At 40.7% G+C, this 16758-nt stretch overlaps 1 protein-coding gene across 9 annotated transcripts in view; it reads right to left on the bottom strand.

The window, feature by feature from the left end:
• The window catches only part of IWS1 (interacts with SUPT6H, CTD assembly factor 1), a 43789-nt gene extending 27246 nt beyond the window's left edge, over positions 1-16543 (bottom strand). For 2 of the 9 annotated variants that reach the window (XR_004264454.1, XM_032263983.1), the window contains exon 1: positions 15855-16176. Coding sequence is in view for 8 of the 9 variants with exons in the window: in XM_032263983.1 (XP_032119874.1) it covers positions 15855-16109 (255 nt within the window). In the remaining variant the exon portion in view is untranslated. Of the gene's footprint in view, positions 1-3946; positions 5248-12942; positions 13062-15854; positions 16180-16307 lie in introns of those variants that run through there. The other 7 variants (XM_032263985.1, XM_032263984.1, XM_032263987.1 and 4 more) reach the window with 7 other exon arrangements.
• Between the last annotated feature and the right edge of the window lie 215 nt (positions 16544-16758).

The raw sequence follows: 16758 nt of genomic DNA, 5'->3' as shown, positions 1-16758 counted from the left end.
AAAATATACAAAATTAAACATGCCAAAATACAAGTGTTTTGGGATCTGCTGAATTTTTTCTCCCATCTGGTATTTCAACTTTAAATAGAAAAATAAAAATAACTGGTGAATAGTATTCCAGCTTAAAAAGTATTTTCATGCTTGAGTATTCCCTCTTCAACATTTACTGAGCCAAATATTTCTCGTTAGATATGACCGAAACTATGTGAACCTACCACAGACCAATTTTCAAGGACCCAAGAGCCTTTAGTAATGTACAGCCCAACATCATGCTATGAAATAGTTAAGTGACAAGAGAATTGTTATCAATGACAGGATAAACGGCATGAAAATGTTCTCATAAAACCCATACTTTTACTTACCCAAGTATGCTGCGTCTACAAATTCAAAAAGAATATGAAAAATTATAAAATAAACAAGCCTACAAAGCAAAGATTTGAAGAGTTTTTTCCTATATCACCATTATGACAGCACAACATGGCAAAGAAACAGTCACTGCTTCTTTGCCATGAAATATAGCACATTCAGCAAAGTTTCCAAAATCATAAACTTCCCAAAATTCCTACCTATATTTTTCTTCAGTTCTCACTAGGCACTGAGCCCAGGACTGTATTAGATTCCTGGTCAGTCACAAACTCCGTTATCCCACTGAAACAGGCACTTTCCTGTTAAAACGATACTAGGACTAGAGAGATAACACAGAATCTTACAGTACAATACTCTGTATGTTGCCTAAAGCTTACTTTAGCCATACTTCATAATTTAAAAGAATGCATGTGGAAAATTTAACAATCTAGACTGTAAGCTCTAGGAAGGCAGGCATATTTTGGTTTGTTTTCCCCACTGAGGTATCCTCAGAGTACAGAATGCTCTCCAGTACATACACATGGTAGGTAGAGTTTAAGAATCCCTAATCTGAAAATTCAGAAAACTCCAAAATCTGAAACTTTTTGAGCATTGACACGACACCACAAGTGGAAAATTCCACACATAAGCACCTCACACAAAGTTTGTTTCATGTGCAAAATTATTTAAAATAATGTAAAAAAGTACCTTTGAGCTATGTATATAAGAAAGATAAAAGAATTTTATGTTTAGATTTGGGTCCCATCACCAAGATAGCTCACTGTGTATATGTAAATTTTTCAAAACTCAACAAAATTCTAAATCCAAAACACTTCTGGTTTCAAGCATTTTGGATAAGGGATACTCAACCTGTAATTGTTAAACGAGTAATAAAGGCGTTAAGTGTGAATAACATAAAGTGAGGAATAATTAATCCAATAAGAATTTATTTGATGTCTACTATGTGCAAGATGCTAAGAATCCAAGCTAAGTCTCAGTGCCTGACCTTAAGAGCTGCTGTCTAATGAGGAGCCAGCCAGGCATACTGTAATATTATACTGTGACATGCACTATTCACAAAGTATGCATATGATATTTTAAAAGTGCACTAGAAGTGCATCTATGTGAAACTGAGCTGCAAAAAAAAGGTGTGCAGACAGTGAGCTGAGATCGCACCACTGCACTCCAGCCTGAGTGACACACAGGCTCCACCAAAAAAAAAAGAAAAAAAAAAAAAAAAAAAACATTTTAAAAAGGTGTGCAGACAACAGGCATGTTGTGATGGCTGAGTTAAGATGGGAGGGTGAAGAAGCATACAGTACCAGCAGAGGCAACTAAAGCAAAGCAGAAGGCAAAAGGGAAAACTGTAACTGATTTTTGGAATGCTCTCCACGGCATGCCCATCACATAACTCTAATGCCATGTCTATGTGTGACTTGATTTATTTTAGTTGAAATAACAATCATCTCTGGCTAAGTCCAGAAAAAAAAGAACAATCTTCTCAGGATCAGTGACTTGAAAGATGAAAGACTGGAAGGTTAAGTGCCAATGCAGCACAAAAAGCTTAGAAAAAGGAACTCAAGGATCATTTTACTAGAGTACCATCAGTAACACGACTCAGCTATGAACATAATAAATTTCAGTGTCTACAACCTAAATTATAAATCCCCAAGAGAGATGACCTAAATGGTCAAGGCAATATCAGAAACCGTGACTCAATCAGTTACAGCTGGAGCAGGGGTACAGCACTGGGAGCCACTCCCAAAGAAGTGAGAGACACTAGGCAGTCATCCAAAACTCACCAGCTACACTCTATCCCGGATTTCCTGACGCATGGTGTAGCATTCCAAAACAAATAACCCTTACAAGGATACTGCATAAGACAATGATTGTGAAATTCAGGAATCCTCATGAATTTTTTATGAGTTTCACAAAAACATAGCATTATGTGTGGCACAACAGGGCAAAAAAAGGGAAGAAATCACTATAGTACAAAAGGACTAGTTTGACAGACTCAAGCTAAAGAATACATTTAGACACCACCACCACAGAATTTGGGACGAGTATGCTGGAAATTATACAGTTAAGCTTAAAAGCTATCAAAACAATATTCAAACTTTCTAGAGTGGCTTCAGCAATTAAACTGCAAGCTTAAAAAAATCCAAAAGACAGTTTTTTAAAAAGTCAGATGAGTACAACAAATCAACAGTTGAAACTGACATTTAATGTCATATTTTAAAATAATTTAAAATATGTAACAGTAAAAGAAATTGAGCACTCAGAGGGTCCTCGGATGCTTTAGACGTTTATAATGTCTTATACCTCCTTCTTAGCCATCATTCACACTGAAGCTATAAACAACTACTGGTTATCCATCATAACCTTTCCTTCAAATTTAAGAAACTATCTTTCCGTGGAAAAGTTCAAAAATTCAAAATTCTTCTAAATTTTGAGTTTTTACTACATTTTGAGTTAGCTGTTGCTTGCTTATAAAAAGGGGTTACCATGTAAAATGGCATAGTATTCTAGCAAACTATTTTCCCTTTGATTTGAAAGATTAATGAGCACTGCAGAAATAAGACAAATGCTAACCACACCCAAAGATCACAGTCCTTTCAATCTCTTCTCTGTGTAAATTTGCTTTAAAAAATTAAACCAGGACCTAGAATCACAATAATAGCCTCTATCTTTCTAGTAATAGCGGCAGGAAGCAAATTCCTAGGCAGATAGGAGTGGGTCCCGAGTGAAACATGACCTTCTAGCCAAAGACAGCTTAAACCCTGAAAACTGAGCTGCCAGAGCCCCTGGCTGGAGTGAGATCTTTTATTCCTGTTCATCTGCTCTTTCCTGATTGGTTCTGAATATACTATTTTTTAACCAGTCAAATGTTGCCTTTCCCAAAGCTACCTACAGCCCATTCTTCCCCAATTCTGAGCCTATAAAAACCCCAGACTTTCCACATGTTAGGGACTACCCACCTTTGGGTAGGGGCTGCCCATTTCAGGTCCCCTCTCTGCTGAGAGCTGTTCCGTCGCTCAATAAAATTCTCTCCACCCTGTTCACTCAGTGTGTCCGTGTAGCCCCATTCTTCTTGGACGCAGGAAAAGAACTTGGGAACCGCCAAACCGGGGATGGGAAAAGGGATGTAACACTGTACCCATCCCTCCCGCTTATCCAGCAATGGGGGAGAAGTTGTTGCTGGGCATGACACACCGCCATTCACCGAGGCTAGGGTACCAGGAACGACCAAGAGAGCCGTAGCGCTTCTTGAGAGCCCAGACCTTGGGACTCTCCAAAGCAGAGCTGTAACACGCCCCTGCTCACCAAGCCTGGCGCAGTGGGAACAACTGAGCTCGGACACCCTTGGGGCCCTCCAGTTCCTGGCGTCTCCGAGTCTTCAGGCACCCCCCCCCCCCAGCCTCCTCATCTGGACACTGGCGCCTACTATGCAGCTGCTTGCAGCACACTGGGTGCAGCTGCAGCATCCCACGGAGCCCGCGCCTGTGTCGGTGCCTGGAGCTGCCCTACCACTGCAGCAGCTGACCCGCCTGGCTATGCGCTGTGACCAGACCTCGCACTTGCTCGCTCACACACCCCTTGCCATTCCGTGGCTGTCCTGCCTGCAGAGGCCATTAGCAAAAACCAAGTACAGCCTACCAGGCTGAGTGGGCAGGGTGAGTCCAAGCAGCGAGCCCGGAGCCTAGAGAGGCCGGAGTAGGGGCACTGCCGGCCCACAGACGTTTCCAGCCAATGGGAAGTGGCATCCCAAAAAAATCCTGCATCACAAGTAACATGTTCAGTTCTCCATGTCACTAAATATTATCTGAAAACAAATAGCTGCATTGCCATTTTTATAATGTTCCATTTATACTTTAATCGCTCATTTTCTACACTGTTGAGTTTTTCTTGTTTCATTTCTTACGTTTATTAAGGCTCACTTACCCATTTCAGTGTTTTCAACCCAAGGGCGATTCTGTCTCCTCACCCAAGGGGTCGGTGGGAAATTCGAGGGACTGTTTTTGGTCATCAATGATAGGGAGGATGTGTTACTAGCATTTTTTAATGCCCAGTAAGCAACACGATAAATGTCCTGTAATACACAGGCATGCCTCCAAATATCCACAACTGGCTTGCTAAAAATCTCTTGTTCCGGAAAGCAACACAAGGCTGCTCTCTGTGGAGGTGTGGCCACAGGCAAGACCCAGAGGATCTCACCCATCCATGCCTATAGGAAACTACATGAGATGAAAGAGCTCAACGGGCCCAATACAGATTGCAGTAACAGACAAGCAAAGCATAATGGGTCCCTTTGGGATTTAAACTGGGGAATATGCAAAAGTTTAACCAACCTGTAAGAGATAAAAATGAAGTCACACAAGGACTTTTGGCATCACAGCATCAGAAGTTCTACTTACCTTCTCCCCAGTGAAAATTATTAAAAAAACAACCACTTAAAGCCTCTAGAAATGGTCCTAACAGCAAAGGGCAAACGAAGAAATGCCTACACAAATTCTACAAGAGAGGCTAAAGACTCTGTTATTTGAACCAAGACCAATCCCTCCTTTCAACCTCACAATTCAGTGAGGCTGACTCCACTACAGATTGCTGTAGCCAGAAACACAGAGCTCCCTCTGCATCCTGGTTTCAATTAGAGAGTTTTCTTCCCAGAAAGAGCACAGTATCAGCATCTCTCATCCTGCTCCCAGATGCCTCTTGCTGTGCTAAGTTCCAAAAGACTGCCGGTGTGAAGTGGAGATTCCCATCTTTTGCTCAACCCTTACTTGCTTAAAGAAGGCTTTACCTTGCTTAGGTGCACCACACTGAGAACACTGGGACCCTAATCACCCTTGTGCCAGCTTGTGAGACCATGCCAAGAGCAGCACGCTAAAAGGATTTCAGGTTACTAGCTCATTCCCACCCCCCACCCCCTATTCAGAGCTCAGTGTTTAAAAAAACCCAGAAGGCAGCCTAGGCAGCATGTCAAAATCCCATCTCTACAAAAAACACAAAAATTAGCTGGGCATGGTGGTGTATGCTTGTGGTCCCAGCCACTCCGGGGACTGAGACAGGAGAATCTCTTGAACCTGGGAGACGGAGGTTGCAGTGAGCTGAGATCACGTCACAGCACTCCAGCCTGGGCGACAGAGTGAGACCCTGCCTGACCCGCCCCCCTTCCCCCTCCACACACACAAATAAATAAATAAAAAAGGAGAAAACAGCTGAATAGAATTACTAGACTAATAAGCTCAATGAGAAAAAAGAGGACTTCAACAATACTATAAACAAGCTAGATCAAACAGATATCTAAAGAAATAGGCCAGGCACAATGGCTCACACCTATAATTCCAGTGCTGCTGAGAGGCCAGGGTGGGAAGACCAATTGAAGCCAGGAGTTCAAGACCCGCTTGGGCAACATAGCAAAACCCATCACTACAAAAAATTTAAAAATTAACCAGGCGTGATGGCATGCACCTGTAGTCCTAGCTACTCAGGAGTCTGAGGCGAGAAGACTGCTTGAGCTCAGGAGTTCAAGGTTCAGTGAGCCATAATTGTTTTACATGCCCACTGTGTTAAAGTAAGCTACAGTTACACCACTGTACTCCAGCGTGGGCAACAGAAGAGACCTTTTTTAAAAAACAAAACAAAACAACAACAACAAAAAAACCTTTATTCAACAATAAAAATATATATTCTTATTAAGTGCATGGAACATTCTCCAGCATAGGCTATGTGCTAGGTCCTAAAACAAACCTTGATAAATTTAAAAGAATAGCAATATACAAAGTTTGTTCCCCTACCACAGTGAAATAAAACTAGAAATTAAAAATAAAAAAATAAAAAACAAACAAAAAAACTAGAAATAGAAAAAATGTTTAAGAGCAATATGAATATGAAATTAATAAAATAATTCCATTTACTAAGCATCAAAGAGAATAACATACTTATAAATTTAACAAAGAAATCCAACATGTATACATGGAAAACTATAAATCACTGTTAAAAGCAATTAAACACTTAAATAGACATCCCACATTCTTGGATGAAGGGACTTTATACTGCCAAGATGGCAATATTGCCCAAACTGATCTACTGATTCAGTGCAATCCCCCTATCAGAATCCCAGCTAACTTCTCTGCAAAAATCAACAAACTTATTCTAAAATACATAGGTAACTGCAAGGGACCCAGATTGGCCAAAAGATCCTGAAAAAGAACAAATTAGGACTCATACTCTCCAATAACAAAACATACTACAAAGCAATAGTAGTTAATACACTACTACATGCACAAGGATAGATGCAGATATGAGTAAGATTTTAATCTTAGATATGAGTAAGAAATGAAGCCACATATCCTATGCTCAACAGATTTTCAACAAAGATGCCAAGACCATTCAATGGCTAAAGAACAGTCTTTTCACAATGCAAAGAATAAAACTACACCCTTATCTTACACTATAAACAAAAATCTCAAAACTAATCAAACACCAAAGTGTAAGAGCTAAAGCTGCAACAGTCTTAGAATAAAACATGGGGGTAACTCTTCATGACCTCAGATTTGGCAAAAAATTCTTAGGTATGATATTAAAAGCACAAGCAATCCAAGAAAAAAAACAAGATAAACTGAACTGTATCAAAATTAAGAACTTTTGTACTTCAAAGGACACCATAAAAAGTAAAAAGACAACCCAGAAACGGGAAAAGTATTTGCAAATTAGTCATCTCATAAGGAGTGATATAAAGACTAAAGATATTTTGACAACTCAATAATAAGAAAAAAAAAAAGCTCAATTTTAGAAATGGACAGGCCAAGTATGGTGGCTCATGCCTGTAATCTCAGCACTTCGGCAGGCTAAGGCAGGAGGACTGCTTGGGGCCAGGAATTCAAAACCAATTGAGGCAACATAGTGAGATCCCATCTCTACAAAAAAGAGGACAAAGAATCTGAATGGATATTTCTTCAAGGAAGACATACAAATGACTAGACACTCAACATGATTACTCATCAGAGAAATGCAAATCAAAACAAGTGATATACCATTTCACAGCCACTAAGATGTCTATAATCAAAAAGTCAGGTAATAAGTGCTGACAAGACTATGGAGAAATCAGAACCCTTACACTCAGCTATTATCAATGTAAAACAGTGGAACAACTGTGGAAAATAGTCTGGCAGTTCCTCAAATGATTACACAGAATTACGTTATGAGTTAGCAATTACTTCTGGGTTAGCAATTACCTCCCTTAGGAATATGCCCAAGAGAACTGAAATCGAATGTCCACAGAAAACTTGTATACAAATGGTTACAGCAGCATTATTCATAATACCAAAAGAAACAGCCCAAATGTCATCAACTGATGAATGGATAAATAAAATGTAGTCTATCAATATAATGGAATATTATTTACCACAAAAAAGGAATGAAGTACTGATACACGCCACAACATGGATACACCTTGAAAATACTATGGTAAGTGAAATACGTCACTCACTAAAGACCATATTTTATCATTCCATTTGTAAGAGAAGTCCAGGACAGAGACTCTATGAGACAGAAAGTAACTTAGTGGTTGCTGAGGACTGTGGGGTGGGGAGGGGGTAGGCAAAGGGAAGAGGAGATTAGAAAGGTAACAGCAAGTGTTTCTTAGGTAATGAAATTCTAAAATCGACTGTGGTGATAGCTGGACTACTAAAAAATTTAAAGATCACTGAATTGCATATTTTAAGTGGGTAAATTGTATAGCACATAAATCTATCTCAATAGAGTCCTTTTTTGGGCCAGGCATGGTGACTCACATCTGTAATCCCAGCACTTTGGGAAGCCACGGTGGGCGGGTGCCTTGAGCCCAGGAGTTTAAGGTCAGCCTGGACAACATGGCAAAATCCCATCACTGCTATAAATAAAAAAATTAGTTGGGCAGAGTGGTGCATGCCTGGGTCCCAGCTACTTGGGAGGCTAAGGTGGGAGGATCACTTAAGCCTCCCTCACTTAAGGGAGGTTGAGGCTACAGTGGGCTGTGATAGTGCCACTATACGTCAGCCTGGGCAACAGTGTAAGATTCTGCCTCAAAAAAAAGAAAAAGATAAACTGCTTTTTAAAAGGCAGGTAACCTTTTTTTCTTTTGAGACAGAGTTTCACTCTTGTCCATGCTGGAGTGCAATCATGCGGTCTCAGCTCACTGCAATCTCCACCTCCCTGGTACAAGTGATTCACCTGCCTCAGCCTCCCGAGTAGCTGGGATTACAGGCACCTGCCACCACGCCTGACTTTTTGTATTTTTAGTAGAGACGGGGTTTCACCATGTTGGCCAGGCTGGTCTCAAACTCCTGACCTCAGGTGATCTGCCCACCTCGGCCTCCCAAAGTGCTGGGATTATAGGAGTGAGCTACCAGGCCTGGCCCAAGACAGGTGACCTTTTTAAAGATCAAAGTTGATGCAAAAAATCCCATGATGAACAAGATATTTAAAATTTGAAGACAGGATAACTGGTACTGGCTTTTCCTTTTCCCTCTGGGTCAAATATAGAGCAACACAGCATGGTTACTGATCCTAACTTTAAGATTTTGATATTTTATTCATCGTAATTTTTTGCATTAGAGTTTTAAAATATCACTTATCTTGATTACTGAGTATTTTTCAAAGCTTGGAGGAAAAAAATAAAGCCAACCATATAAGAAGAAACAGAGATGTTATTAGAAATGGCTATTAGGCAGGCCCATTAATGACAGAACAAACTCCCTGGACAGATTTACAGCCCATTACATACATGTGTTAACAGTAAATTCTCGTTTTCTTCAAGCAGTCTGACAAGAGACTTGCTCTGTCACCTGTCAGAGATTATTTACAGACATATACAATTATTTTAAGAAAAAATAAGTTATATTTTTTAATAACTAAAGAAGCTTTATAATAAAGTGGTTAAGAAACCTGCAAAAATTACTGGTCTTCAAAATCTTATCAGTATTTCCTACACTGACCACTATCTTAAAGACTTTGTGTGTGTGTGTGTTTTGTGTGTATTAATACTATAGGTGAAATGAATTTTTAAAAAAATACTAGCCTAAATTCTAAAATACAGATGGAGATTTTTTTTAAAGTACCATTATTGGGAAAATTATGCTGTGAGGATCATCTCATGGTAGGCAAAATGATGACCCCCCAAAAATGTCCATGTTCTAACCCTTGGAACCTGTGAATGTCACTTTACATGCAAAGGGACTATGAAGATATAATCAAGGTAAGGACCTTGAAATAGGGACATTATCCTGGATTATCCAGGTAGCCCCAATTATAATTACAATGGTTTTTACAGGGGGGAGTGCAGGAAGGGCAGAGTAAGAGACAGAAATGTGATGACAGAAACAAGAGGTCAGAAAATGAGTTGTGAAGATGCTATGCTGCTGATTTTGAGGATGGAGGAAGGAGCCTCAGCCAAGAAATGCAGGTAGCCACTACAAACTGGAGAAAGCAAGGAAATGTATTTTCCCCCAGAAAAGAACCCAGCCCTGTGATGCCTTGATTTTAGTCCAGTGAGATCCATTTTGGACTTGACCTCCACAATTACAACAAATTTGTGTTGTTTTAAGCCACCAAGCTGTGTCAGGTCGTTACAGCCTCAATAGGAAACTAGCATCTTTTAGGCTTTGTACCTGTAATTCACACTGCTCCATTTAATACAACTGTACTCTTTTAATATCCCATTACTTCTAAAAAAAAAAAAATTTTAATGAGAAAACATCAAAATTTATTCTTAAAAGCCATTTTAAATAGGCAAAAGGACATTAATACAGAACTCAACACTTATAGAATACAGGTGGCACTCCTGAAGTACTCGTGGTTTAGCAAATTAAGATAACCTTCCTGGAGAGGAATATTTATGAAGAGCCTTAAAATGAGTCTCTTTCATCTGGTTAATTCTCCTGGCATCTTTCTAAGGAAACAATAAAAAATGGTCACAAATGTTGATGTACAAAAATCTTCAGGGTAGCTTCAGTTACTTAATACAATAGCTAAACAGTATAAACGACAAGTTAGAAAACTGCTGAATAAGTGATACTGCATCCATATTGTGAAACCATTAAAAATTATGCTTATCGAGAATCTTTAATGACATGGGGAAACACTTAAAGTATAATCCTAAATGAAGAGATAAATACATAGGCACAAAATATATATAGTAAAATCTCAAGTAAAGGTAAAATATAAAACACACACACGTCATATACGTGGGACAGAATGAAAATGCGGGAGAAATAATGTGAAATAATATGGCTCATAGTCATTTCTGTAGTTGGAGTATGCCGGTTTTATTTTCTTTAAACTTTATAGATACAGAAACGCCTCAACTTATTATGGGGTTATAGCCTGAGAAACCCATAGCAAGTTGAAAATATCATGAAGTCAAAAATGCACTTCATCCATCTAATCTACCAAACATCACAGCTTAGCCTAAGCCTACCTTAAATGAGCTCCAAACACTTACAGAGGTCTACAGTTGGCCAAAACCACCTAACACAAAACCTATTTTATACTAGAATGTTGAGTACCTCATGTAATTTACTGAATACTATGAAAAACAGAATGGTTGTATGGGTACTCAAAGTATGCCATCAGCACTTGCAACATTATAGAATTGAAATTTTTTAAATCAAACTATTATACATCGGGGACAGTCTGTGATTTCTAAATTTTCAAAAACAGGCACTTATTTATTCAGAATCCATATTATTTAAAAAAAATAATAAAGATGCTTAAGGTAACCTGCATTTGCAACTGCAGCATGAGGCCATGAGATGACTACCCTGCTAGGTTCTATATTGGCAGTCGTTAATCTCTGAATGCTGTTTCCAAAGTGGACACTTAAAACTATCACACACTAAATGCACTGGCTACAACAATGTATACATTATCAAGTAATTCCCAACTATCATTAATTAAAATATTGGAATTTACTCTGAATGTTTAAAAGCATAGAAAAAACCTGAGTGACATCAAAACATATAAAAGATGAGCCTTTTCCATACCTGCATTTAGTTCTCTGACCTCCCCTACCCCTTACTGACCCCACTTCAGTTACACTGGCTCCTTGAAGACACTAACCACACTTTCACCTTGGAGTCCTGGGCAGCAATGTTCTTCCCCTAAACGTCCATATTCACACGGCCATTCCTTAGCCTCCCTTCACACCCTGGTACAAATGCCGCTTTCTTAATAAAAGGTCTATATGGTCCCTATTTAACACCAAAGTCTGCCCTCCATCCTTTGCTCTGTTCTAATTAACTGTTTTTTTTTTTCACAGTATGTTAACTTCTAGCAAACTATACAAAAAAAAAAAAAAAAAAAATTACTGCTTAACGTCTTTCTCCCCCTACTGGAAAAACAACCTAAGAAGAGAAAGATTTTAACTTCTAGTCACTGATAAGTCCAAAGCACCTGCAAAAAGTCTGACACATATTAGGCACTCAATAAACACTTGCTGAATGTATACTAATGCTGCTGTCAAAGGATAGTCAATAATATAATCTCTAACCACACCTACTAAAAATTGGACAATTTTCTGCACACGTGCAATCAAGAAAACTATATGACATAGAAAGTTCTTAAATCTTTTCATCTTTATCATTCCTATTTGTTTCAGTGTGTGTCTACCGAAGACTTACAGTGAATTTATTTTAAAATTTCCCAATTTTGTGTTGTTAACATGGTATATAACCAGAAAAGCAAATAAAGCATTGAAATATTTATGTACTAGGCCAAATATGTTAAAATGTACACAAAACTCAATCCTACTCTGTATTACTAAACAAAAACAGCTCTTAAAATTACATTTGTGGGCTGGGCATGGTGGCTCACCCCTGTAATCCTAGCACTTTGAGACGCTGAGGTGCGAGAATCACTTGAGGTCAGGAGTTTTGAGGCCAGCCTGGCCAACATGGTGAAACTTTGTCTCTACCAAGAAAAACAAAAAGTAGCTGGACGTGGTGGCCTGGGCCTGTGGTCCTAGCTACTCGGGAGACTACAAGGTGGGAAAATGGCTTGAGCCCAGGAGGTGGAGGCTGCAGTGAGCCAAGATCTCACCACTGTACTCCAGACTGTGCTACAGAGCCAGACCCTGTCTCAAAAAAAGGAAAAGAAAAGAAAAAAAAAGCATTATTACATGTATATATACACCATAACAGTTCAAAATAAGAAGGGCAAATGCTGACATAAATTTTGACAGGTGATAACCCCAATAACTTTCTATTTCAACTGATATTTCTTCAAATTGCAAATGCTCATTGCCCCACTACAACACTATTTGCAGAATAGGGAAACTTAGTCAAATATCGAAGGTCTGGTCCATTTTCTCAATCAATATGCACAGCTGAAAACTGCCTAACATTTGAAATGTGACCCAACCAGAAGTTACTTCATTGTGATTTCAACAGTAACCATACCATCACTATTTATTTTTCAAGCAGTTTTCTATTAACTTACATTCCTTTACTCTCAGAGATTAAAGCCTAAACTGTCACAGGGATTCTGTAACTCCTATATATAACAGGTCTCACGGAACACAAGGGAAAAGCCCTCCCAAAGATGTTGGTTAGCCAATACCTCTGAATGACGTTCTACACTTCCAGTGTCTGATCCGGAGTGTTGCTCATTTACATCATCCTCACCGTCTGACCCTGAATCCCGTTCATCCTGTACTGGGGTAGCACCACCATCATCTGCTTGAAAACAAAACAAAAACCCACTTATGGTGTAAGATGAATGACATCTACAGTGAAATGAACGCACTGAATCAAGAATAGTAAGTGCACAAGTTACCAGTGAGGAAGCATAACTAATGATGCTAAAATTTTGAATAACATAATACGATACTCATACAAATACCAACAATCATAACATGTACTGTGAAATATACAGCAGCAAAACAACACCATAAAGCAATTTGTAGCTTCAGAAACAACACTAAAGACCAAGTCAACAATTTATTTCAACTTCATGTTAAAATTGAGTCTGTCTTTCTCTCCATGGCATTTACCACCTTCTAATATACTAACTGAAATTATTTTGTTTAACGTGGGTCTTCTTCACTTGAATGAAAGTGCCCCAAGAACAGGAATTTTGGTTCACTGCTCAATCTCTGGAGCCCAGAACACTGCCAAATGCCTGATAGACAGTAAGTATTTGTTTATGAATGAACACAAGGAACTCCAGTCCAAATCTAGTGAAAATTCATTCAAGAAAAGCATATATAAAATGGTAAATATGAACTGTTACCTAACTTTCTTTTTTATTTTTGTAGAGATGGGGTCTTGGTATGTTGCCCAGGCTGGTCTCAAACTCCTGGCCTCAGGCAATCCTCCTGCCTTTACCTCCGTAAGTGCTGGGATTATGCCCAACCCCAATACTTTAAAAATACAGAGTAAAATTATATTCAGAGGAAGTCAGGGTTCAGAAGATAGGAAGACTTACAGGTTTATGAAAATAATCAAATTTTTAAAAATGTAGTCAACTACAGAAAAACCAAAACGTCCTATAAGAATGGAATGTCGCTTTTCTTTAGGCAACCAGAGTGGGGAAAGAAAAAAAATTAAGGGGAATCACTATCATACTATCATACTAATGAGCTAATCTACTTAGCTAAGAAGAAGATATATATGGTCGTAATAAAAATAACAGTTTTGAAGTTTAACAAACAATTATGCTGCAACAGTGGGAGGACAGAAGGAGGCACATAGGCTAAAACACTGTCCTAGCATAACAGAAAATCATTAGAGAATGCCTGAAAATGATGCAAGAGATTGCATGAATTAGGAACACACAGGTAAACACCATAAACATCTAAAAGAACATGAAATAGATGGAGGAGACAAGTCAGGGAACTGCTACATTTTCTGTTACCTCTTTTAGTAATTAACCTATGTACATGTATTAAATATAACAGCTTTTTTTTTTTTTTTTTTTTGAGATGGAGTTTCACTTTTTGCCCAGGCTGGAGTGCAATGGTGCAATCTCAGCTCACTGCAACTTTTGCCCCCTGGGTTCAAGCGATTCTCCTGCCTCGGTTTCCCGAGTAGCTGGGATTACAGGCACCCGCCACCATGCCTGGCTAACTTTTGTATTTTTCGTAGAGGCAGGGTTTCACCATGTTGGCTGGTCTCGAACCCCTGACCTCAGGTGATCCACACGCCTTGGCCTCCCAAAGTGCTAGGATTACAGGCGTGAGCCACCATGCCCAGCCTACTTTTTAAAAAGTAACTTAAAAACACAAATGAATGGAAAAAAGCTATTTCGAAAGTATGAGGAAAGTGTTATTCTGTCGCCCATGCTGGACTGCAATGGTGCAATCTGGGCTCACTGCAACCTCCACCTCCGGGGCTCAGGCCTCAAAGGATCCTCCCACCTCAGCCTCCAGAGTAACTGGAACTACAGGTGTGCGCCACCACGCTCGGCTAATTTTTGCAAAAACGGGCGGGGGAGGAGTCTCACTCTGTTGCCCAGGCTGGTCTCAAACTCCTGGGCTCAAGCCCTCAGCCACCTACGCCTCCCAAAGTGCTGGTATTACAGGCCTGAGCCACCGCACCTGGCTCAGTTAAGTGTGTTTAAACCAAACAGCAGCGCATGTTTGGAGAGCCCTTTGTAGTCATTATAATTCACTGTCCTATGTAAGGAAAGGCAACGAACTCAAAACAAACAGCTTAACGCTTAAATAATTTAAACACTTAAATTTTTTTTATTTTCAATTTTTCTGGGTATATAGTGGGTGCACACATTTATGGCGTATTTAAGAACTTTTGAGACAGAACGCCCCAATAGGGCTAGTACACAAAAGGAAAGCAAATGCAACGTGTTTCCAACAGTCGATTCTGCCTCACTTATCTTTAATCTCAGGTGCTGAGCACCGTGCCAGCAGAGTGGGGCCCAGAAAGTTTACAGAATAATCAAACAGTAAAGAAAGGAGACCAACCTTCGGTGAGAAGAGGAAAGATCTCGAGGTGGAGGAAAGGCACAAAAATCACCATTAAGTGCCAGAAGTGCACTCCTTACTCTGAATGCAACTGAAACGTGGGTCTTGCACTTACTCTGTTCTGTACTGCAGGCAAGATTAAACCACCCCTAACCAGGAGTGAAAAGTCTAGGAAGGATCCCCCTCCCCATCGCCCCTTGGATTCTCCAACTACTCAACTACTGAGAACTCCCTTAACAGAAGAAACCTCTCCTTCCCTAGCACTTTGCACACAACAGGAGCTTAATATATGAAAGTACTTCCCAATTTCAGCAAAAACCTTCGCCGATTCAGAAGAAAGCTTTCCCTCCAGAATCCCCTCTCCAAGGTTCTAGCTTCGAGGCTCGCAGCTGGTCTGAGGGCTCTTGTCCTACACTGGCTGTGCACCTCGGACCAGTCGCGGGAGGGAAGGTTTCGAGGACCTCCTTGCCCCCATCCGCGGGGTGCCAGGCCGAGCCCTGCCGAATAACTTCTCCGCCCCCCAGCCCGGTCCTCCAGGTCCCTGCCCCACCTGACTGGTCGCCGCTGTAATACTCCGAGTCCATGGCAGGCGGACCCTCAGCGGGGAGTGTCCGCGCCCCGCGCCGCCCCCGTCACCTCCTTCCAGGCGGTGTGACCCCGGATGGCGTGGCTCAGTGTTCAGAGGCTCCCGCCCGACCAGAGAACTTAACGGGTGCGGAGGGTAAGATAGCAGCAGCGGCAGCGGCGAATGCTTTGACCGAGAAGTCCCCGCAGAAAAGACCGTACCCGGCAGGCGGGCAGGCATGCGAGCCGGCGATACACTTCCTAGAAGCACCGCTGGGGCCAAAATGGCGTCTGCCCACGACCCTCAAAGAAATGCAGCGCGCAGGCGCCGCAACCCGTCAACCTGCCAATGAGAAGACGCAACAGCAATGACGCAAGGCACGGCCGGAAAGGAGACTCATGGGAAAATTGAGCGGGACTTCGGGCTTCAGTTAAATACCTTTCTCGGGAGGGGCTTGGTCTGGCCTCCGTGGAAGTAACGTTATCATTGATTTTTTATCATTTCCTAGATTCTGTGTCCACGCCTTGTTTGAAGAGCTTTCGAAATACTCTTCCGAAAAAATGACCCGCTCAAATTACTTTTCCGTCATTAGCCACTGCCGTTCCCGTCAGGCCCCGAGGCTCCTGATTCCCGCCGGCAGTAGGCGAGAAAGCGAGCGTTGCACCCTGGGACTTGTAGTGTGACGCCCGGGAGCTGTGATGCGTTACTAACTGGCGCGATCCACAGCGTCTCCACTCCCGGCGTCTTCCTCTCTTTCGTTCTAAATAACGACTAATTTCCTCGTTAAAAAGGCATTTAGCCAACAGTGAGAAGTACACATCTTTGCTTCCAGAAGTGTACAAAGAAGTACACATCTTTGCTTCACCTTCCTGATGAAACACCGAGGAAG

This window comes from Sapajus apella, unplaced genomic scaffold, assembly GCF_009761245.1.
Source record: "Sapajus apella isolate SASKATOON/1434 unplaced genomic scaffold, GSC_monkey_1.0 scaffold140, whole genome shotgun sequence".
Lineage (NCBI taxonomy): Eukaryota > Metazoa > Chordata > Mammalia > Primates > Cebidae > Sapajus > Sapajus apella.
The sequence above is the reverse complement of the archived record's forward strand: the minus strand, read 5'-3'. Positions and strand labels throughout refer to the sequence as shown.